This window comes from Bubalus bubalis, chromosome 15, assembly GCF_019923935.1.
Source record: "Bubalus bubalis isolate 160015118507 breed Murrah chromosome 15, NDDB_SH_1, whole genome shotgun sequence".
Lineage (NCBI taxonomy): Eukaryota > Metazoa > Chordata > Mammalia > Artiodactyla > Bovidae > Bubalus > Bubalus bubalis.
Genome location: NC_059171.1, coordinates 81,596,486 through 81,620,694, shown reverse-complemented (window position 1 = coordinate 81,620,694; position 24,209 = coordinate 81,596,486). Strand labels below are relative to the sequence as shown.

The 24,209-nt window shown below is 52.6% G+C and overlaps 1 protein-coding gene across 5 annotated transcripts in view; it reads left to right on the top strand.

Moving 5' to 3' along the window:
- Window positions 1-4,760: 4,760 nt before the first annotated feature.
- The window catches only part of ARHGAP39 (Rho GTPase activating protein 39), a 57,472-nt gene continuing 38,023 nt past the window's right edge, over window positions 4,761-24,209 (top strand). For 2 of the 5 annotated variants that reach the window (XM_044928378.2, XM_044928380.2), the window contains exons 1-3: window positions 4,784-4,917; window positions 12,550-12,630; window positions 23,620-23,783. In XM_044928378.2, coding sequence (XP_044784313.2) covers window positions 4,888-4,917; window positions 12,550-12,630; window positions 23,620-23,783 — 275 coding nt within the window. In that variant the 5' untranslated portion in view covers window positions 4,784-4,887. Of the gene's footprint in view, window positions 4,918-12,549; window positions 12,631-23,619; window positions 23,784-24,209 lie in introns of all 5 variants that reach the window. The other 3 variants (XM_044928382.2, XM_044928377.2, XM_025265651.3) reach the window with 3 other exon arrangements.

The following is a 24,209-nucleotide window of genomic DNA, read 5'->3' as shown; positions in this document are numbered from 1 at the left end:
CAACAGAGGATGAGATGGTTGGATGGCATCACCAACTCAATGGACATGAGTTTGAGTAAACTCCGGGAGTTGGTGACAGACAGGGAGGCCTGGTGTGCTACAGTCCATGGGGTCTCAAAGCGTTGGACATGACTGAGCAACTGAACTGAACTGAACTGAACTTACCGTCTCCAAGGTCATAAAGATTCACCTCTCTATATTTTGTTTCTATTAGTATTTTGGTTTTACTTTCTTCTACTTTTCATATTTATGTAGATAATCTATTGGGAATCCAATTTTATACATATTGGATGTGAGTCCAGCTTCCTCTTTCTTCATATAGTTCCTCAAGAAAGAATATATTTTTAAAAATAATATATTAAATAATCAATCTTTCCCCATTAGTTTTTATACGTTAGTGAGATTCTGATTCTTTTTTTCTGTCCCATCTGTCTATTTGTGTTCCCGGGCCTATCAAGTACCACTATTTTGGAGTAGCTCCTAACATCTGGTAGAGTACCTGCCTGCTGAATGTCCTCCTTCAAAGCTGAACTAGCAGGAACTTCCCTAGTCGTCCAGTTGCTAAGACTGTTCGGTCCCAATGCAGAGGGCCTGGGTTTGATCCCTGGCCAGGGAACTAGATTCCACCTGCTGCAACTAAATAAATAAATTAAAAAATAAAAAAATGAACTAGCTATTTGTAGACCTTTATTCTTCCACGTGTATTTTTAAAATATGTTTTTCATAGTACTCAAAAAAATCTTACTAGAATTTAGATTTTTAATATTTTGTTTTTTTAGACCACTTTAGTGAGGATTGACATCTTTACAGTTTTATGCCATCTGGTCCATGAACATAGTATGTTTCTCCATTTATTTAGGCTTTCTCTTAAGGTACTTTGATATAGTATTTAAGTGTCATCTGTAAGATTTTTATATTTTTTTAATTTGCTTAATTTCCACATGGTTTATAGCTTCTGTTGGTGAAGTGAAGGGCATTTCACTTTCCATCATATTTTCCAGTTGGTGATTTCTCAACTGTAGAGAACCATGTTGGGTTTTGTGAGCAGATCTTATTGAACTTCCTGATTCTGATACTTTGTTGTCTGTATATTTTCTGTGTAGAATTTGATATTATCTTCAATTTTTGATACTTCAGGTTATTCTCTTCTAATCTTTAGGCTCTTTTCTTTTCTTTTATTGTAGCATTGGCTGAGCACACCTGCCTACCCCCAAACCCCCAAAATTAGTTAGCAGCTTTTCTTTTTTTGGCTCAGAGGTTAAAGCATCTGCCTGCAATGCAGGAGACCTGGATTCAATCCCTGGGTCAGGAAGATCCCCTGGAGAAGGAAATGGCAACCCACTCCAGTATTCTTGCCTGGAGAATCCCATGGACGGAGGAGCCTGGTGGGCTACAGTCCATAGGGTCGCACAGAGTCAGACATGACTTAGCACAGCACCAATATTCCATATTGTGTGTGTGTGTGTGTGTGTGTATATATATGTATCACATCTTCTTTATCCATTCATCCCAAATTAATAGTGTGGGATAAACTGATTCTACTATATATATAATAGGTAAACTATTATATATAAAATAGGTAAACAACAGTGACCTACTGTATAGCATAAGGAACTATACTCAATATCTTGTAATAACCTATAATGAAAAAAAATCTGCAAAAATTTGTATAATGGAATCATTTTGCTATACAATTGAAACTAACATAACATTGTAAGTTTTTAAGGCTTAAAATGTATTTTAATAAGTTCATGTTGCAATATTTCATTTCTCAGAAAAACTTCAAAGGTATTAGGGACAAATCAAACATGGTACACCAATAAAAAATGCATAGCATAACTACCTAAGATAGGCAAAGCTAAGAGCTACCATCTGACATTCAGCGTACAGCAACCCTGTTCTCAAGATTGTATTAGGCCTATCAAGAAAAGCTGTGAATGGCAATATCACAGACACAAAAGGGCCATTTCTGGGTTGTCCTTACCCAAGAAAAAGATGGACGCAAGTTTAACACAAGATTTTTTTAAAGATACACTAAATGAAAATCTCTAAGAGAAAATGTCTTCCTTGGGACATGAAAGGGTAATATATGGGACATAACAGAACCATATGTATGTTGTCTGTGACCTCTGTGGACATGTGCCTGAATTCCCACCTGGGAGTGATTGGAACAGTGGGGCCAAGGTCATTGGGGGATGTTTGGTTTTTGTGGTATATGTGGCAGGATCTCTGGGGTGAGACAGTGCACTAAGTCGTGTCTGACTCTTGCGACCCCATGGACTGTAGCCTGCCAGGCTCCTCTGTCTATGGGATTCTCCAGGCAAGAATACTGGAGTGGGTTGCCATTTCCTTCTCCAACACTGTAAATTAACTATACTTCAATAAAACAAAATAATATGGTGATGAAAGTGAAAGTGTTAGTTGCTCAGTCGTGTCAGACTCTGCAATTCCATGGACTGTAGTCCACCAGGCTCCTTTGTCCATGGAATTCTCTAGGCAAGAATACTGGAGCGGGTTGCCATGCCCTTCTCCAAGAGATCTTCCCGACCCAGGGATCAAACCTGGGTCTCCCACATTGCAGGCAGATTCTTTACCATCTGAGCCACCAGGGAAGCCCAAATATGATGATGAGGTGCAGGCAAGTCTTTGTGAAGAATGGTCATCTGGGGACCTGAGGACCTGGCAGGAAGAAATTAAGTCAAAAGAGGTGTTTTGTTTTTAAAAATTTATTTTTATTTATTTGGCTGTGCCAGGTCTTAGTTGCAACATGCAGAATCTTTTATTTTCATTGCCATATGTGGAATCTTTGCTTTCAGCTTGTGACCTCTTACTTATGGAATGGGATATCTTGGTTGCAGCATGAGGGGTCTAGTTCCCCAACCAGGGATCAAACCTGGGCCCCCTGCTTTGGTAGTGCAGTCTTAGTCACTGGACCACCAGGGAAGTTATGGGTTCTGTGTTTATAATGAGAAATATCAGAGTGTCTTTGTATACACATCCAAATAATATTAATAAAACAGAGAGAGACAAACAGATGATGCAGGAGAGGAGACAGCTGAATAAAATCTTTGAGAATGGAAGAGGGAGTAGATTCCAGTTCATCAGAGGAGGGCCTGCCTTGTCTGGGAACAGGGAAACACTGCCTGCCCATTTTCAGGAGGGAAGGTGAAGGGCAGGGATGGATATGGGCAGGCCTTTGGGTTTGGTGATAAGAAAAGGGTTTTTTCGTATCCGGGAGGCTCAACTGTGCTTAGTTCCTCAGTCGTATCCAACTCTTTATGACCACATGGGCCATAGCCCACCAGGCTCCACTATCCATGGAATTCTCCAGGCAAGAATGCTGGAGTGCGTTGCCATTTCCTTCTTCAGGGGATTTTCCTGACCTAGGGATGGAACCTGAGTCTCCTGCATTGCAGGTGAACTCTTTACCATCTGAGCCAGCAGGGAGGCTCTACTAGAGAGGCCTAAGAAATACCTATGTTCACTTTGGAGGGTGGGAGACTTACCCTCTGTAGGAAAATCACAGGATTGCCAAGGAGGTATAGTGCTCCATCTGAGTTTAAAGTGAAGCCAGCCAGCTTAGTTATGTGGTTTCTGCAGTACTTGTCATGGAGAACGGTGGGGTTCATCCAGACTGGGCTTTCTCAGGTGTACACGATGGAGGGGAGCTAGAGACAAGGGAGTAGAGACCACTGTCCTGTCCACGGGAGTTCAGTATGAGGATGGGCCAAAAGGGAAGCCAGAGTGGTGACACAGTCAGGGATCAGGGAGCCAGGAGGCAGAGAACTGCTGCAGCAGAGCACTGAGGGAGTGAACTGGAGGCGGGAGGTGGGACTGAATCGAGAGCTCTTGAGCTTGAGCTTTCAGCCCTTGTAGTTCCCTGGTGTTGAGGGATCCGGACTGTGACCAGAGAGTGATGTGGGCTTCTGTGTTTTGTTGTGAGAGTTTCAGGCTGGTTAGATTCTATCCGTACCAACATGGAAGTTAAATACTACAACTTCTGGAAATTAATATTGTCTATTTAATAACCATTTTTTAAAAGCCTGAAGAACAGGCTAAACGCAGGTTAGAAAACGCTAAAGAGAATAATGGTGAAACCGAACTGAGCAATTACGAGGTTAAGATGACAGAGCAAACAGAGAAAATCTTAGGGACATGGAGGACACAGGCCATCCAGTTTATCTGACGGACACATAGGGAGGTCCCATAGGATGGAAGAGCCGATATTTTAGAGACAATGGTCGGTAACTTTTCAGAATCGAGGGAAAGTGAAATCTTTCCTGGGAAGGTAAAATTACACCAAATCCACAGTGACACGTAGGAAATGTCAACTGCACCGTACAGAATGGGATCGGAAGAATCTCATGGGCGACCCCACAGGCAAGATCGGCGGCGGTGCAGACGGCGGGGCGGAGGGGGCGCTTCGGCGTCACTTGGCCAGGGGCCGTCCCTCTGCGCCCGCCGCACCCTGCGGTACCCGCACCTGGGACACCCTCCTCCGCCCGCCACAGCTCCGGACTCCAGCGAACCTCACGGGGGCCGCACCCCGCGCCTTGGGGGCGGGGCCAGCGCAAGTGTACGCCCACCTCCCGGCAGGCCGTGCGCGCCCCCGCCGGACCTCGTCTCCCGAGGTGCCGCGCGCGGCGCACGCGCCAGAACCCCACGGCGGCGCCCCCTGGCGGGCAGGGCCGCGCGGCGCGGGGGCGGGGCCGGAGGCGGGGGGTTGCGCTGGTGACGGGAGGACGCGCGGCCGCGGCGGACGGGGCGGCGGACGGGTCCGGCGGCGGCGGCGGTGGAGGAGGCGCGCGCCGAGCGGGCGGCGGCGGCGGCGGCAGCGGCAGCGCTGCGAGCGGCTCCCGCGCGGCGGGCGAGCCGGGATGAGGGGTTATGGCGGCGCGGCCCGCGCGCAGCCTGCGGGTGAGAGCGCGGGCGGTGGGCGGCGCGGGCCGGGAAGATGGCGGAGAGGCCGGCGCTGCGGCCCCCGCCCCGCCTCTCGGAGGCCCCCAGCCCGGCCCGTGGGGATTCTAGTCCGCGCCGCCCCAGGGGCGGGCGGGCTGCAGCCGGCGGGGCCCGGGGCCGGGCGGGGACCGGGGCCACGGTGCGAGTGGGTGTGGGGTCAGGCCTGGGGGTGCGGGCGGGTGAGGGTCCCCGGCCCGGAGCTGTGAGCGTGCCCGGCCGAGGGTGGGCGTGAGTGGAGTGCGGAGACTTAGCGCGGGGCGTCGGCGCGGTTCCGGGGCGCAGTCGGGGCGCTGCGGAGCCAGGGAGTCCGGACGCGCGTGGCCGGGTGCCGGCCGTGGCCGCCGGCCCCGCCGATCGGGCCTCTGGAACGGAGCGGGCAGGGGCGTCCCCGCCTTACCCCCCGGGTCGCCCTCCTGGAACTGGAATTTGCTCAATTGCCCGCGGGTTGCGGGATTGGTGGGGGTGGAGGCGGTGTTCAGTGCGAGGGCCCAGATCGAGGCGGGCTGCGCGCATCTTGGGGGTCAGGACGTCTTTTATTTTAAAACGTGCAGCTGGCTGCGAGGCCGTGGCAACTGTGGGTGTGTTACATGCTGCTCCCACCAGCAGCTGCTGTGGGCGCTGCGCAGCCTTCAGCAGCTGAAATGCGGCGCCCCTCCACCCGCTTCGGTGTCGTAGGCTTTAAGCAAACCTCCTGTGACCTTTGCAGAAACCTACAGTTGCAAGGCTTCGTTTTCCTCCCCTACTGCAGACAATAGGAGATTTGTCTTTGAGGCCAGCGAGGGGAATTGAACCCTGTACATCCTGGGTGCCTCTGTAAACAGCAGGTGGTTCCCGGTCAGCGGCTCCCCTTTCACAGTGAGCAAGGTGTGTTTCTCCTCGCTGGGGGAGGGGAAGGAGATTTGATAGCTGTGGCTGTAAAGCAACGAGACTCATTCCGTAAAGCAGTTTGGCGTGGACTCTGTGACCTGAGCCCTGGCTGGGGAATGAGCAGGGCCCGGGTCTCCCTGCCCACACTTTGTCTAGTCAGCTGTCTTGCCCAGAGGCTGGAGAACAGAGGGGAGAAGAGGGCGGGTTCTGGAGCCAGACTGCCTGCCTTTGAGTGGCAACTCTTCTGTTTCCTGGCTTTGTACTCTGCCTCTGCTTACTCATCTGCAAAATGGGTGGTTGTGGGACTCCGTGAATTCATCGTGCCTGGCACTGTGTCCCTCTTGAGAAAAGTCAGGAGCTATTTATTATGGCTGCCAAGATCTGGTTTTCAGGACGCACCTGCTGGGTCAGCTGTTTTGTCTTAGTTTAACACGAACTCGAGGTCTGTGGCTTTTTTTTCTTACACAAGCTGGGGAGAAGCATATGTGGAGAAGCAGGTCTTCATAAAGGTAAACAAGGAACAAATCCCACATGCTTAGATTATCATATAGAACTGTTAAAAAAATCTTTTTAGAAGAGAAAAGCTTCTGATCTAGAATCCTGCAGTACTTATTGCCCTAGGAGGTAGGTAGGATTGTTGCTAACAGAAATGAGATGCCGAGCAGTTCTTGGGTAGTTCTCTTCTTGAGTTAAACTACCAGAGCCATTGTTATACTTTCCAGTGTTAACACTTGTGACAGAAAAGATACTTTGTTAACCAGCTCTAGGTAACAGTGAGGGCACAGGCGCCAGAAAGCGAAGACTGGGCACTACCAGTGCAGTGAGGCTCTGTCTTGCTCAGTGTTGGGAGGGGTAACTTAACTTGCTTCAGAACAAAGTGGAAAAATTGGTCATGTTTCCCGAGGAGATGATTCTCCTTCCCAGATCCTAGACTCACTCTGATCACTTCATCTCGTCCCCTTTGTCTCTGTCACACTGAGACGAGGGGAAACCCCCACTTTAAGTAGAGTCTTTTGGCATTTGTGGAGTTTAAGGTTGAGAACATTTGATTTTCAGAACAAATGGTCATGAAACAGCTTCTGTGAGCAAATTTTAAAATATCTAAAGATAGATTTAGAAACGTCCATCCTGCCTTCTCTCCCGCATGTGTGCTGAATGGGCTGCCCTCCAGCAGTGGTAACAGTGAACACGGTGTCTTATGAAGCTTCTCCCTGGTTCTTTGGTGCTTTTGAGAAAAATATCCATATACTATGTTCTCAGTGAAATGCCTAGTTTTAGTAGTAAGTGTCTTTGCTGTGCTTGTTCACTGACCCCTGTAGCCATTTGTTGTGGTCTTATACGTTGCCTCTTAAAGTTAGCTCTGTGGGTGTCCTGTCTGAGAAGCACAGCCTGGGGGTGCAGAGCCCTAGGCCTGGCAGAGCTGAACTGGACGGGCCTGCCCCAGCCCTCTTCTGGTACTTGTTGCTCCTCTGGTGAAGTCTGCACTTCAGCTGTTGGCTCTGCCTCCTGCCTCCTGCACCGGCCCCTCTGTGCCTTCTGCCAGCCCCTGGGCCTGCCCTTGGTGTTATCTGGCAGCTCTGGCCTGCTCCTGGGGTCGCTTCCGACCCTCCCTGCCATCCTGCAGCCACACAGTTCCACCCTGTGGAGAAGAACCTCCCCCCTGCAGCCCTGGCTCACTTCTGCTTCTGCTGCGCTCCTGTCTGCACCTTCCCACTCTGCCCCAGATGAGGGTCTGTAAGCTGTAGCCACTGCCAGCCCGCTGCCTGTCTTTGTAAATAAAGTTTTATTGTAGCACAGCCACACTGGTTTATTTTTATATCATCTATGGCTTCTTTGGCAGAATTGACTAGTTGGAACAGAGACTTTATGGCCCACAATGCCTGAACTGTTTACTTTCTGGCCCATTTCCAGAAAGTTTGCTCTAGAAGTTCAGAGGGAAAAGGCTTGCAGGGGCTACAGTGTGAGGGAAGGCTTCAAGGAAGAGGTGGTCTTTGAGCTGCACCTCCCTCATGGCAGCTGCGTGGGGGCCAGGGGTGAGGACTTTTCAGCAGCACAGAGAGGGTGTGTCGGGTTTTGGAGCAAAGGCAAGAAGGTGAATTATGTGGTTTGTGGGGTAGAAGGTTATGTGAGAAATAAGAGGAAATAATAATGTGAAGATGTCTGAACTCAGCTGAAGGACTATAGAGTTTAGTTCTGTGGCTATAGGAGCCACTGCAGGTCTGTGTGTAGGGGAAGTGCTGGTAAAATGGTTCAGGACGTGTGACTGGCAGTGACACATAGGATGGGTTGGAGAAGAAAGAAATCAGAGACTTAAGAGTTGCAGCAGCAACTCAATACAGGTTTATTTCTAGCTCACGTTTCATTTGCTTGTGGCGCTTTTCTCTCAAGTCTTCATTTGCGGACTCGGGCATGCCCTTGTTTGGGACATGCTGTTCTTATGACAAGAGAGTGGTAGAAACTGTGTCTCATTGAGCTTCATTGGAGAGCTGGCAACTCAGGTTCTGTGGCCAGAGCAGGTCACCTGGCAAAGCTTTGGCGAGGGGTCGGATGCTCTTCCCAAGGATGGAGTGGGAGGATGCAGGATGGACAGCCCTCTTCCAGGGCGAGGGTGGGCTCACACCTGGAGACAGGCCTAGGACCCCCCGGGGAGGAAGCGAGCCTGCTCAGTGCCCCCTCTGGGTGGCAGGGCCAGCCTCACTTCATCTCTTGGCCTCCCTGCCTCCTGCTTCACTTCCGGCTTTGGCCATGGGTGCCCCTGGACCATCATCTCCAGGCTCCTGCCTTGAAGCTTGGTGCTCTGGGTCTTCCCCCAGCCACCGTCTCCTGCCCTCCACATCCTGCTCACTGTACCTCCCAGGTAGTTAATGAGCTCATACTTCCTCTGTCCAGTCCACCTGCCAAGCGGGCCTGTGTGCCGTCCCGTGGGCGCTGTGACTGTGCCTCCTGGATGCGCTGCCTCCCTCTGTCTTCCTGCAGGTCTTCAGGGGATGTGTTTTGGTTCTCATCCAGGGGTGGTTTGCCTCTGGAGACATTTTTGGTTGTTCCAGCCAGGAGCGGGTGCAGCTGGCAGTGTATGTGCGGAGGTCAACAGGCCGTGACACCCTGGATGCTCCAGGGCAAGGAGCAGGCTCAGGGCGTGTCTGCCAGTCACGCCACTGCACGGGTCTCCTCGGAGTCCGGTGCCCTGAGACCACCCTCCATGGCCTGGTGCGCCCCCACTGACATCCTGTTCTCCAGCGACCCTGCCGAGTGTCACCAGGCCCAGCCCCGCTCTGCATTCCCTCCTCCCCTGAAACACGCAGAGCTCCTCTGGCCCAGCTGGGGCTGCCCGGGACCACTCTGTCCCTACACAGGCAGGCCTACACAGCCTCCAGCCGTCCCCCTCTGCACAGGGAATCCTTGAGGGCATTCTCACTTTTGTGTCTCAGGGCTTTATGCAACAGTTCCATTGTGTCTTGGCATCGGCGGGGATGAGTGGCTTTAGGTGGGGGTCACCCAGGTGCTCTTGAGGTTGACACAGCAGTAGGCAAGATGCCTTTATTGGTTTGCTCTTTTTAACTGCTTCCAGGTACCAAGATCTCTCATCTCTTGCTTTCCTAAGTGTGAATGTTTTAATTCCCTTAAATTATCTTTATTTTCACTCCCCAAAGGGTTAAACATGTTTTCGGCTTGATGGTGTATTCAGGGTGTGAAGGTACAGAGGGTGCGTGGTTAAGCTGTCTGTTGCTTCCGTTTTCTGCCCTACAGGCCTGGTCTGGTGGAGGCACCCCCTACATCTTCTCCTAGACGCTTTGTAGCTATGCAAGCAAACACGTATATGTCTTATTTCCTGCTCTTTTCTTTTAAAAGTTTTTCAACTTTGCCTTTTTAACTAAATGTGTTTGGGAAGTCACTCCATATCAGTACATTTTTCATTTCATTCTTTTTCATGACTGGCTGTGTGGGGGTGCTGTAATTTAACCAGCCACTGCTGGTGAATATCGTATTTTCACTGTATATTTCCTGTGAATATCATATTTTCATTGTGACTGTAATTTAACCAGCCTCTGCTGGTGAATATCGTATTTTGTGCAGTTAAAATAAGGCTGCAGGTACAGCATGGTGCAAACGTGTGGATGTGGCTGTAGGGCCCATCCCTAGAAGTAACACCTCTGTCTTTAACTACTGTTTATTCTGTTAGATCAGGTTTTGCTCTTGTTTCTTTATGTCTCTAACTCTTTGGTCATTTGTTTCTTTGGTCATTTGTTTCTCCCAGTTATCCATCTATGTTTAAGTAATATAGTATGGTCAGCCTAAATGAGCTTCTCAGTTGGAAATTGGCTCACCATTTATGTGCTCTTATTGGTAAGAGTGATTAGGAAAACATCCACACAGAAACTTGTATACAGATGTTCACGGCAGTGTCATTCACAGCCCAAGAGTCCGTCCAAAGAGGAAACAGCCCAAAAAGGGGAAAAAAAGGGGAAAGGGGGAAACAGCCCAAAAGTCCATCAATAGGTGAACAGACAGTGTGTTCCGTCCATACAGTGGAATATTGATTGGCAATAAGAAGACATGAAGTACTGATTCATGCTACCACGTGGATGAATCTTAAACATTATGCTGAGTGAAAGAAGCCAGACACAAAGATCTGGCTTTGTATGGTTCCATTGTTATGAAATAGGCAAATCCATAGAGACAGGAAGTGGGTTCAAGGTGCCAGCCCTGGGGGATGACAGCTGAGGTGTATGGGGTTTCTTTTGGAGCAGTGAAAGTATTCTGAAATTGACGTTGCTGAAGATTGTACATGTCAGAGAGTGTGCTAAAATATTCCAAAAGTCTGTGCTTTAAATGGGTAAATTTTAGGGTATGTGAATTATATCTCAATAAAGCTGTTAAAAATAAGAGTGACTAGGATTTTTCAGAAGGGAGCTTTCCAAGGTGGAGGCCAAGGCCTTAATGTTGACTCCATCCCGGGGTCGTGGTGAGGAGTCTGGTGGGCGGCACGATAACCCCGAGTCAGTCCCTGAGGGGCCGGCCGAGGGGACGCAGCACTGTTTGCAGCGCGGAAGCCTTGAGTTCGGCCTTGCCGCTGCCCTGAGGGATGTGGTCCATCACAGGTGAATCGGTCACATCACTTCGCAGCCAAACCTTGGCTCATGTCTGAGGGTTGGATTGCATCTTCTCCATCTGTCTTCCAGGGCTGTTGGGCTGGAGCATGACTAAATTTCAGAGGATGCTGTACACTACTGAGGGTTACACGTGTATGAGGTTCTAAAAAGTTAATTTCAACACCAGGAGGCCAAGTCAGCAGAGCATGTTCCCCATCCTCTTGCAGGCTGGTGGACCCCGAGTGTGGCTGCAGTGTGAACCGTGGCCGCAGGGCGCTGCCCCAGGCCTGGCACGCCTCCTCTCGCCTCCACTGCTGGGGCCTGTGTGGCTCCTTGGCTGCCCTTCTCTGTTCCGCTGTCTCTCTCAGTCCTTTCCTAACGTTCCTGCAGGCCCGGCATGAACCAGAGGCATGGGGGCTTCCTTCAGGGGTTGAACTTTACAGGAATGTCATCCCGAGATACTGCTGGTGGTTTCGTGACTGCCCCTTCAGCCACTTGCTGTGACTTCCCTAGTGGCCAGCATGTGTTCCTAGCCATTGGGATTGTGTGAAGCATGTAAAATATGAATCTCCCAGCCCGCAGATCTCACGTTTTTTGTCACCTGTCTCTGATGTGCGTTGGTTTGGCCGCCCTGGATCTTCGTTGGCGCGTGTGGGATCTTTAGTTCTCTGACCAGAGGTTGAACCTGGGTCCCCTGCATTGGGAGCGCAGAATCTTTGCTACTGGACCACTGGGGAAGTCCCTAATTGGTGTTCCTTTGTCGATGATTGCTCTAGTTATTTTATTCTCGTTAACAAATCACCCCACAGCTTAGGGGCCTAAAACAGCCTTGTATTATCACCTCTCATGGTTTCTGTGGCTTAGGAATTCAGGAGACACTCAGCATGGGATATTGTGTGACTGCATTTCAGACGGGGCTAGGGAGGGGTCATCTCCAGGCTCCCTCGCGTGCACCGGAGTCTGACTGAGGAGTAGCCGGACCCACTTGGTGGGCTCCCCAGAACAGCACCTTGCAGCTAACTCCTTGCTGGTGGCCAGAGCGTGCATCCCAAGAGCTGACAGTAGAGCTGCAGCTTCTTCTGCAGCCGGATCTCAGTGGTCGCAGTGTCACTTCTTCCCCATCACGCCCACTAGGAGGGAGTTAGGTTGCCCAGCTGTGGTCCGGGAAGGTGGCTTAGGCTCTGCCCTTTTGTCTAGGCCTGGGGTCCAGGAACCTGCTGGTGTCCTTTCAGACCACTGATCTTGCTCTCTTCGGTGGTAGCTATTAGGACATTCAGTCCTTAACGCGGTGAGCCTGGCTATGGGTTTGTTTTATTTACAACAACAAAAATGTACACGCATGCACCAGGTGGTACTGTTGCTCCAGAAATCACTGTCTGGAGCCGCTCTCGCTGTGTCTTCTTCAGAGGTTCTCTTGAACTTAACGGGGACTCCAGTCTGTTCTCCCCGGCACAGTGCTTCCCTGCTTGTTTCTCAGGCATTCGACATGAATTTCAGTCCTGTCCTCTAGTTCACTTAGCTTTTGAGTAGGTAATTCTTTTCCTCATGCACCAGCACTCTTAACCTGACACAATTTAAAGTAGCTTTCAGGTTGCTGTTTTGTTTATGAGGAATAACCAGAGTCTGCTTTCAGATACGTGCTGCACAGGCAGCCACGGCCCATGGGCGGAAGACCAGGCTGCTGAGAGCTGGTGTCGGAGGTCGCCTGGGGATGGTGAGCGGGGGCTCGGGCACTGGGGGGTGTGGTCAACATCCCTGGGGGTCTGCAGCAGTGAGAACGAGGACAGGTGGCAGTTATGGGGGTTTAACACGTGGACAGGCTGTCTCCCCCGCTCTTCCCCACACTGACACATAAGAAGGATCAGAACAAACACTCCCAACTGTGCTCCATCGAGGAGGAGGCAGAGGAACAACCCCACCCTTCCCGGTGGTCCTGTGATGCACCTCCGCAGGGGCCACGACCCCCAGGAAGTCCTAGTGCCAGGGTGAGGCTCAGTAGGAGGTGGGGCATGTTCCGGCATGAGCAAAGGCCCTGAGGTTACTGAGATTGGGTGCAGCAGGAGCAGAAATACTCCCCTCGCAGTGCGGGCACAGCGCCTGTGGGTCAGAAGCAGGCTGGTGGGGATGGGTTTCCAGCCCAAGTCTTCTGGCTGCAGGGCTGACCTTTCCCTGATGCTGGACGCCTCTGCGCAGTCCACCTGCCAAGAGGGCCCATGCAGCCCGTGCCCCAGCAGCACGTGCCCGGGACGCTTCAGACGTGCACAGCAAGTGTGCTAGTCACTCAGCCATGTCCGACTCTTTGTGACCCCGTGGACTGTCATCCGGCAGGCCCCTCTGTCCATGGGGTTCTCCAGGCAATAACACTGGAGTGGGCTGCCATTTCCTCCTCCAGGGGTCCTCCTGACCCAGGGGTCGAGCCCTGGTCTCCTGTGCAGCAGGCAGGTTCTTTCCCAACTGAGCCCCAAGGGATGCTTTTCCCAGCTGAATTTCAAATCCAACCTGAGGTGTTTTCCCTGCATGTTGTTCTGAGGAAATGTTTGATTTAGTTTTTTGACATAAGTAAAATTTTACCCCTTTAATAACCATTAACTGAAATATGTATTAGAATAAATATATGATTTATGAACTTAAAAAAATTTTATCAACATTTAGTTGATTTACAGTGTTAATTTCTGTTGTATAGTCAAATGACTCAGCTATACATATATATATATGTATATCTACTCTGCGAACTTTTAAACTATCAAAACCTGAAAGATACTCTACCAAAAACTGTTAATCAGGATGATTTCCATGGGGGTATGCCTGTATTTGTAAAGTGGTTAATGTTAATAGATGATGAGGTTAGGAAATTATTCTTCTCTGTATTTTGAAATAATTTCTATGTTGAAAATTAAATTTTAATTAATTAAAATGTCTAAAATCCAGCTCCTACTTTTCCCATAAAGATAATATTTTAAAGAAAGCATATTGACTTTCAGGTGAGGGTGGCAGGTTGAACCCGAGCATACAGTTTCAGTCTCCCAAACACCTGCTGAATAGACGGGAAGGTGACACTTAACAGATCAGCTCCCAGGGCCAGGGCGAGTAAAGGGAGGGAGACAAACCAGGACAGTTTGGGAGCTGGGAGGAGACCTGAGGACTCCGGGCTGTGTCCTGCGGCAGGAAAGCCGACACTAACCCTGTTGGCACCCCGGGCTCATCTGAAGGCTCCCAGGAGCGAAAGGCAGCGAGAAGAGACCACAGTGAGGAGCAGAAGACGGGAGGCCGACAGGAAGGGCCAGGGAGATTTGAGACAGACCAAATGGAATCTCTAGAAACAACCCTAACCCACTGGCTAAATGTCAGATTATAAGTAGCTGAAGAGAGGCTTTGTGAACTAGCTGAAAGGAGTTTAATGAGAACAGCACAGAGGTGACGGGATGGGAAGCGTGACACGGTGGCTGAGCCTGGGGGGCGGTGCACCCCTGAGCTGCCGCCAGGGGGTCACCTGAGCCCCGGCTGGGGCGCCTCATGAGGGGGCAGGTGGTCCATCCCTCTGGGTGAGTGCAGGGAGCCTGCTCCAGGGCTCTGAGCCCGGACCTGCAGGCAGTCTCTGCTCGGGCCGGCTGGGGGCCTGAGGGTGCCCTCTGCTCAGACTGTCAGTGATCCGGGGAGGTGTCAGCTTTCCTGCCACAGCCGAGTGTGGGTCTCCTTGCCCCGGCGGTGATACCTGCGTTGTCTTCCCCGTGCTGGCCCTTTGTGGTGGGGGTGTCCGTCTCTGGGCGCTGCTGCCTCCTCCAGGCCTGCTGTCCAGCTCTGAGCATTTGCTGCTGTTTCCCCATCATGTGTCCCAACCCTCATGAGCTCCCACAGTTGCTTCGTGCTGGATGTTACTGATGACCGCAGGGTCAGGGCCGTCCTGGACGACACCCACCTTGAGGCCAGTGTGACACAGGCTGGGTGGGAGCTTGTGTGTCCCCGACCCGCGTCACCGCTCCTGAAGTGCCGGCTCTTACTGTGGCCTTGGTGAGCCCTCCTTACTTCCTTTGTGCTGCAGCCGGGAGGGGCAGCCTGCCTGCCGCAAGCCAGGCCGTTGGGGATGGAACAGACTGGAGATGCCCTTCTGCTGTGCTCCAGCTCCTGCTCCCCTCCTCACCCTTCCCTGCTCCTCTTGACAGCGGCAGGTGTGGGGCGGGGGCTTTAAATGGCCCCACGAGGGCTCTGTTAATCACCAGTGTGACCCAGCTGTGGGACAAGGGATCATTGCCCTCTCATGTGGCTCCTCCCAGGGCTGCCTGCATCAGGGGTGGCTGGATCCAGGTGTCACGTGGTCATTCACCTTTTTCCTACTGTTTATTTCTGCCTCCTTTTTTTTTTTTTGAGAAGCTTCTCCCTGTTGGGGACGAAGCACCCAGCAGCTTCAGGCCCCAAACCCAGGCTGGGACTTAAGCAGGCAGGCCACGTCCTCCCCCATGGTCCTCTAGGGCGTTGGGGCTTCAGTGCATCCGTCATGTAGGGTGGGGTGCCGGCGAGGCCTGGGTTCAGACACCTGGAAGGCCTCAGGGAAGGGGTCTGCTAGCAGAGGAGGGAGAGAAGTGTGGACGGACAGCCTGGCCCAGCTGCGGGGCGTGAGCTCAGACACTGGCCTTTTAAAAACCGGGGTCTCATTTTCTATCCTGTGAGGTGAGATGGACACAGCTGTTGTGTCCTGGGTGAGAGGGGAAATGTGATCATGCTTTTAGAGCTCTTGCCAAGTGTTTTCTGTATACAGTAGGTGCTCAGTAAGTGATGCAGCCAGGGCGAGGGCTGTGCCTGTTCAGATGCTGAAACTGAGGCAGCTTTGTGGAGGAAGTGCATCTTCCGGTCTGGTTGGGGCAGCGGCATGTCGCACTCGGGCCACCTGCTGAGCTGCGGCTTCCACACTTCCTGCCCTGTCTCGGCCTTGCAGCTGCTCACAGGGTAATTGTGCGTGTGGGCTTCTTGTGCCGCCGGAAGGCAGTCTCTGTCCTGACCTGCTGTCCTGGCTGTGCTGCCCGGGGAGCATGGATGCCCCCCCAAAGCTAGGGCAGGGGCGGTGCTCAGGTGCAGACCAGAGCATCGGGGTGACTGTGGTTCTAGGTTTCTAGGTTCCCGTAGAGGTGACATCCCTCAGTAGCTGCAGCCCCACCTGCTTGAGGCACCTCCTGACGCCCGCCCCTCACCCCGTCCCCGCCCAGGCCCCCTGCCTTTGGAAACAGTGCCTACAGCTTCCTTTTTCCTATGAGCTGTGACCCCAGACAACTGCTGGGGTCAGGTCTCATTCACTGAGCGCTGCGCCCCAGGGTTAGGGCTGTGACTGAGCAGCTGGTCCTTTGGCCTTTGTTGGGACCTTTGACTTCTATGCCCCGATGGAGTCTGTTTTCAGATGTTCCTGGGATGGTCCCTGAGATGAAGCCCGGTTCACATGCCAACTCTTCTTTCTCACGGACATGAGCCCCCACCTCCGGAGCTGCATGGCCTTCTAGCGGACCAGGGTGTCTTATCCACTCTTGACCGTCACAGTTTCACATGCTTATGTTGAATGTATCTGGATCTTTAAACATATGGTTTGATGATCTTTGTCTTACCTAGACCACCTGCCCATTTGTGTTTATGAAAATTACTGTGTTTGAATTTATTTCTACCATCTTACCTCATACTCTGTCCTGTCATTGAGAACAGATTCCTCTTTTCTCCTTTTGGACTAATTTTTTCTTTTTTTTTTCTTATCTGAACTGGAATTCACTCACTTAACTTCCCTCATGGCTGCCCTGGGTATTTTAACACAAAGAATTCATTTATCAAAATTTAATTGATATTTTTACTCCCCTCCAAACAGTCTGGAGCTCTTAGATACTTCCTCCCAGCTCTTGCTTCCTCTGGGTGGGAGGGCTACGTTTTCTACCTGCTGCCTTCAGGGTATCAGCCTTGGGGTGTCTCCAAGGGTCATCACCCAGGCACATCCAGGGCTTTCTGTCCATTCCCTTGCCTCTCCTGAGTGGTACAAATGCTCCTCAGATGCACACAGCAGAATGATCCCCATTCCTGGTTTTACTTGGCTTTTGCCCTCCGGGGTTCTGAACTTTCTTCCCATCTCATCAGCAGATTAAATTTTTTTTCCCATAGTTTAAAACTGTCATAATAGTGTGTGTTCTCTCTTAAGAGGGTTGGTCAGAGCTATATGTTTCATTATTGTGACAGAAATTGCAGGGTTCCCTGAAGTCTTTTCTCCCAGGAGGTCCTGGGGCTAGCCTCCTATGTGTTTGTGGGGGGGGTCGTGTCTACAGCACGAGGGCCCCAGTTTTCCCGGTAGCCTGGCCGGCTTGGCCCTGCCAGAAAGGCACTGTCTCTCCTGTTATTGGAACTTGGCTCCTTGGTTTACCGGTGCACGCTGCAGTGTTCACATGCTCAGGAGTCTCACAGCCCGCGCCATGCAGGCTGCAGGGGCAGAGAGGCCCGGCCCCAGCCTGCTGGGGGCAGTGCTGCTGGGCACCAGCCAGTCCAGCTCCCGGGGCTCGTGCTCTAGATGCAGCCCATCAGGACCCAGCACCAGGCGTGTCTGCTCTGCAGCCTGCGGAGGGAGCTGGGCTCAAGCACCTGCTCAGCCACAGGTGACTGGAGCGCACCTGCAGCAGGGTGCTGAGGAGCCGGCGGCAGTCCCCAGCACTGCAGCCTCTGCCTGGCAGGTCTGTGGGACGGGGAGGGGCAGCCCTGCCTGCAAGGTGGGGGAGGGCGCCCAGTGACCCAGGGCGACTGTCGGCATGTCCCTGTGCATTTTTTGTGAGTTTTTCGTGTGTCTCTACTTCCCCTCCAGCCAGGTGCTTTTCAAGAGGTGGGGCTGCAGAGCTCAGGTGTGGAGCTAGCCTAGGGCTCCCGCTGGCAGCTCCAGGGCCTGCGTGCAGGTAGTCTTAAGGGGTCTTGGCGGGCAGGGAGGTAGGAAACTTCCCTCAGGTGTGGGGTGTTTGTGGAGCATTTTGGGGAGCTGACCAGGACAGAGTGAGGGTGGCCAGCAGTGAGCCTCCATTCAGTCACCCATGGAAACAGGTAGAACATCCACACCTGCAACTAGAGAAGGCCAGACCTGAGACTGAACAGCAGGGCAGGGCAGCGAGGGGTGTCCTGTCTCCAGTCTCGCCCACGGAAGCCTGGCGGAGGGCTGGGCAGGCAGCAGGCGCCCTGGGGAGCAGCGAGCGTGGCTCTCAGCCTGTCGCCGCCCCTGTGCTCTGTTGTCCCGCAGTGTTAGGGGCTCCCTTTTCTCCGGGAGGCCCTGTGTTCTCCTGGGTGGGGGCAGACGGGGCCAGGAGTGAGCACGAGAGAGTCTGACGCTGGCTTTGCTGAGTTTCACTGGAAACTCAGGTCCTTTCGCTGCAGTGAGTGCAGTGGACTCGCTGAGCGAAGGTCTGGGTGCTCAGCGAGCACTGGCAGAAGGCGGTGCTCTACAGTCATGGGGAGGCTGTTCTGCTACAGGAGTGCCACTGGCTCCTCCTGCTAGAGTCCAAACTCGCTCTGCTCACTGCACAGCAGGCCAGTGAATCTGCTAGGTGAGGTGCTGAGGCAAGGAATATTTTATTCAGAGTGCCAGGTGACCAAGAAGATGGCAGACTAATGTCTCAAAGTGACCATCTTGCCAGCGTCTGGATGCCAGGTATCCAGGTATCTTTTGTGTATCAGAGACAGGTGGGAGGTGAGGAAACAAAGTAAAAAGGCCATTAGTCTTGCGAACATTTACTAGGATGGCAAGCCTCCAGCAGGGGGTTGTGTCATTTTAGTCCTTCGTGCCATCTACAGGTAGACAGGGCTCTGAGCAAAGGCACTTTAGTTTAACAGTCAGGGAGAGGGGTAGGATTCTCTGAGGCAGGCCACTATGTGTGATTATAATAACAAGAGCAACGAAAAGCAAGTCAAAGAAACAGTTTCAGCATGGTGTCAGAATTGACTTCTCCATGCCGCCCTGCCTTTGTGGGGATCCTGTCCTGTCCTGCTGCCTGGGGTCACTGCACCACCCCACACCCCTCCCTGAAGCCCCCATGGGGTTTTGTGGGCCAAGGCATCTGGGGACTGGGGGATCAGCCTGGAGGGGTGGGACTGGCCTCCCTCTGGTCTCTGAGGTGACGGAGTGTCAACGTTGGCCCCCCGTGACCGTGTAGACCACAGCCGTCTCACACTGACCTCCTAGAGCCGGGGCGCCGTGTGGGGCTGTTCCGGTCACAGGCCAGGCCGTGTGTGAGACCCGGCTCACGAACACGTGACAGGTGCTCTGCTCCCTCAGTAGTCCTGCTGGGGCCCCGCGTCTGTTGTGTTGGTGAGGGAAGCCCAGGAAGGTGAGGAGGGGGCTGTGCCCTGCGGGTGAGAAGAGCAGGGTCTGTGAGTCCTGATGGCCTGCGTGTGACCCCGAGGCCAGGCAGGAGCCGGGTGCTGGCCCCACGGTGGCAGCTTTCTGGGAGCTTGAAGGGCAGCACCAGCCTCTGAGATTCACTGCCTGCATGTCCAGTTGACTTTGCACAGCCGTGTCCTTTCTGTGTGGGTGCATCAGACATCCTTTCCCAGAAGGGTCTGAAAAGCTGATTCTGACCTATAGGCTGATTCTCTGACTTGCCGAGGGGTTAGGTCACAATGTTCAGCATAACAGCGTGGCTGGGCGCTAGAGGAGGGGAGTCAGTGAGAACAGCTGGGCGGGAGGCGCGGAGGCGGAAATGCCAGCCCGGCCTGTTCCGAGCAGGAGAATGCAGCCTTGTGCCTCCAGCTCAGAGCCAGGCTTTCAGAGCTCGAGACTGAGTTGGGCTCATTGTTCAGAACTTGGAAAACTTATTAAAAACAGCATTGAGAATGGAACGTAGGCCTTCTGGAAATGATGGCTGAGCAGAGACTTGTTTATTCTTCTTCCCTCCCTGAAACTCACTGAAATGGACAAAAAGAATGAAAACTGGGTAACAGGATTTAATCTACAGTGAATCAGGGATAAGCACAGCCGGACAATGGTGTTGGCCAGACAGGGAGGAGGAGAAAGCGAGAGCCTTGAGCAGGTTGCAGTTTCCCCACTGGAGTACTTGGGAGGGACTGTTGATGACATTTACTTGGCAGAAAGGGGTCTGTGGTCTGGGTGGGCCTTGGGGTAGACCAGATGTAGGTGGGTGTCTGGTGAGAGATGAGCTGAAGGAGGAAGGCCCAGGTGTTCCAAGTGCATTTTCTACAAGAGCCAGATTCTTACGGGGTGAGGTGGGGGAGGGAGGGGAGGTGGCCCTCCCTGGGGACGTGCTGGCAGGGCCTTGGGCCTCGTCCCCCTTAAGGTGGGGCTGAGAAGAGGCCTCCTGGTCAGTCAGCTTGCTTGCAGGTGGGCAGGCGGTCACCTCAGAGGAACTGTGGCAGGAGGGCCTTCAGATGCCTGTGGAGCCAGCTTCCAGCCCGTCCCCTCACAGCACTGCAGAGGCTGGGGCCCCTGTCCTCAGTCAGAGACCAGGAGACTCTTGCTGGAACCAGAGGAAGAAACGTCTGGTTGTGTTTGAGGTGCTGCTGCACGCAGTACGCCAGCCTGCGCAGAGCAGAGAAGAGCCGTGCCGGGCATCCTGGGAACCCACATGGCCTTACCGGGTGCAGGTGCAATGCTGTCTTCAGTCGGAGTTGGGTTTCTGTCACTTGCAACCAAAAAATGTCCTAAGACCAGAAACTCATTTCCAGAGCAGAGCCTGTGAAGAAATTTGGCGATCAAGCTTTCAGGAGCAGCACAGCTGGCAGGGACTCCCCATCTCTGGCCTGTCCCTGTCCTCATTTGCAGACAGACAGTGACCAGAAGCCAGAGTGGGAGCCTCCTGTAGACACTGGGAGGAGGAGGAGGGGAGGGAGCTGAGCACTTGGGAGAAGAAGTGGGGGTGGGGCTGGCAGAGCCGAGAGAGGGGACAGGGCTGTGGCAGCCACAAGGGCCCACGAGCAGCGCAGACACAGGGTGGCTGCTGCACCGAGGACCACGACCCTGGGACAGCTGCTCTGGCTGGAGAGAACGGCCTCACAGAGACAAGCAGACAGAAGATGGTCAGAGAAGTGCGGGGTGGGGAGCTGTGGTTGGTGCTGGAGTCTGGAGAAGAGGCCGTCCAGGGAGGGCAAGAGACGCCCTGGGTTGGAGGGCTGGCTTGCATATTGAGAGTCGGGTTTGGGAAGAACTGGGTATGAAATGAACAGCACGGCCCAAGCCGTGGTGCCCAGACAGAACCCTCTGCTCCAGAGGCAGGGCCGTGGGCAGTGGTGGGCAGGGCCTGGGGGTGCCCTTGGGAGGAGGGTCCTGGAGTTGGAGTGTCTGCAGCAATGGTACTCTGCAGGGGATCTTTGTCTCCCCATCTTTCTTACTCATGTGTCATTATATCAGCATGGACTTAGGGACATTTACTTGATACTTCGCATTACAATTTAGTATGGCTTTTTTTTTTTTTTTCTCAAAATGCTCCAGCTTTGGTCACTGGAAGCTCTTTATTTGGCACTGCTGTCCCTTTGACAGGCCCCTTCACTGTCGGGCTGTGTTTTTGTCTTAAGTCTTCATAACCTTCTGACTGCAGGACTCTCCGTCCAGGGTCATCGTGTCTGTCTGCTTTCCACAGTCTCTGAAGATTCTGGGCGTGAGTGTAGGAGCTGCTCTGCCTGTTGCTGCTCTTAGGCCCTCTCGTGTGTTTGTGTGAACTGACCTGTGTACACACACACGTATGTGCAGATCCCCACATTACAGTAAAGGGGGGCGGGCGCCTGCCCAGGACTCCACCTCCAGTCCACCACCTTGTGGGTTGTGGATGCCTCCCTCGCTGATTCCTGACTGTCCACTGTTGCTGCTCCCCATTCCTTCAGATGTCTCCCTGAAGTGGGAGGCATGTGAACGGAAAGGTGCGAAAGCAATGGCGTGGAACCCAGAGAGCTTTTGTAAACCAAGACATGCGCAACGGCGGCCCGCGGTGCTGGTGACTCCAGGTCAGGCTTCTGTCTTTCACTCCTGGGAGCCACACCCACGCGCCGCTGGGGACGGTGAGCAGGTCTGGGTGGCCGCAGTGGGCCCCTGTGCTGAGGCTGGGCTGCAGGCCCCCAGTGGGAGGGCTCCCCCGCGCCTGCAGCCCCGACGCGCGTGCCCGCAGCCCCGACGCGCGCGCCGGCTGCGGGTCTTCTGCGTCTCAGCCACTCGGGTGGGCACGCCAGTGTCCTAGGGTGCTTTTAGTTAGAATTTCCCAATGACGAAAGAGGTGGTGCACAGTTCTCTCTGCGTTTACTGGATATTTTTTTTAAAGTGTGTTTTCAAGTCTTTTGTATTTTTTTCTGTCGAGTATTAGATTTTTCTTATTTATTTCTAGGAACCTTATATGAGTTCTGGAAATAGTCCTTTGTTAGGTCAGATAGGTACACATGCATATGTAATGCATTATACATATTCTGTGCAGCAAATACCTCCCACCCAGGGTTTGTGTTTTTACTTGTAATAGGAAAAAAAATGTTAATTTTTAAAGATTTTATTGAATTAAAGCTGATTTACAATGTATTAATTTCTGATGTACGGTGCAGCGATTCAGTATACATATATATGTTCTTTTTCCTATTCTTCCTCATTATGGTTTATCACAGAATCTTGAATTCAGTTCCATGTGCTATACAGTAGGAGTTTATCCATCCTATATATAGTTTGTATCTGCTAATCTCAAATTCCCTATCCTTCCCTCCCCCACAACTCCCTTTGCCAACACAAGTTCCTTCTTTTTGTCTGTGAATCTGTTTCATAGACAAGGTCATTTGTGTTATAGTTTATATTTCACGTAAAAGTGATATCCTATGGGATTTGTCATTCTCTTTCTGAGTTCCTTCCCTTAGTATGATATCTCCAGGTCCATCCACGTTGCTGCAGACGGTATCATTTCACTGTTTTTTTATGCCTGAGTAATATCCATGATGGTAAAGATTTATAAACAGAGGTTCTTAGGTTGTAGTCCAATTTTTAATGCTTCTTTTGTCGTGAGTGGTTTTGTGTCTGATTAAGTGTACCTACTCCAAGACCACAAAGATTTTCTTCTACATTTTCTCTGAAAGTCTTATTGTTTCACTTTATTTATTTTTGGCTGGGGGGGAGGTCTTCATTGCCACGCGCAGGCTTCCCTAGTTGCAGCGTGCGTGCTCAGTTGCCCCGAGGTGTGTGCAGTCTTAGTTCCCTGACCAGGCATGGAACCCGTGTCCCCTGCACTGGAAGGCGGGTTCTTAACCACTGGACCACCAGGGAAGTAACCGTATTGTTGTGTCTTTAATGTTTGGAGCAGTGGTTTGCCTAGAATTGAGTTTGATGTATCGGATGAGGTAGGGTTCGAGGTTCATTGTTTCCCATGTGTAAATTGTGCCATTGCAGCACCGTTTCGGAACAGCCCCTCGGTTGTAGATCCCGGCCCTGTGTGTGTGTAGACCACCCTCAAGTGCTGCCCAACCTCTTACTGTGGACACCCACCTGGAAGCACCAGTGGGTGGTGCTGTCCCTGTTCAAAGGCAAGGACCCTGTTCTTGGAGGAGCAGGCAACTTGCCCAGAGCCAGCTGGTGAGGGGTCTGAATGCCCTCCCCAGGAGCCAGATCCCAGCTGGGTTCAGGGTTGGGCACTAACATTCTCACCAGCGACCTGGGCCATGAAAAGGGCTGGGCTGGCTGTTACTGGTGCCCCAAACCCCAAAGCATAACACTGTGGCTTCTGCTGTCTTGTAGGGCGATGCCTTCCTGACTGATGCTGGAGGGCGTCCTGATGACCGGCTGACGGCCGTCCGTCTGGCTCCTGAAGAAGAGGCTGCCATGTCCCAGGCGCAGGACTATGAGTGTGAGAGCCAGCATGCCGGCCTGCTGGAGTCCCGGGTGTCAGGGTCCAGCACGAGGTGAGGAGGCTGACCTGTGGGACCAGAGGAGCCGGAGCCTTTTGCTCAGCTCGGCAGCAGGCACGTGGGGCTGGCCCGCTCCCTGTCCCTCAGCCACTGCGCTGCAGGCCGGGGAGGGCTTCTCCGTGGGCAGTGGATGCCCTGCCAGCCCTCAGCTGGACCCTGCCCCTTAGGCCCTCTCTCAGCATCCATGCCGAGGCAGGCAGCTGCAGATGGTCACTTTCGTTTGTGTGATTTATGGCATAACTTGGGAATAAGTCCACAAGTTGCCCAAAGAAGAAGAGTGCAGTGTACGTTGGGGCCGTTTACCTGGATTCGCGATCTGGCGGCTGTGTGGTCACTGCTCCCCCTACCCTGCTCTGGGCCACTGGCGGGGTGGGGCCTGTCTCCCAGCACAAGGGGCGCCATGTGGCTTGAGGCTCCGGT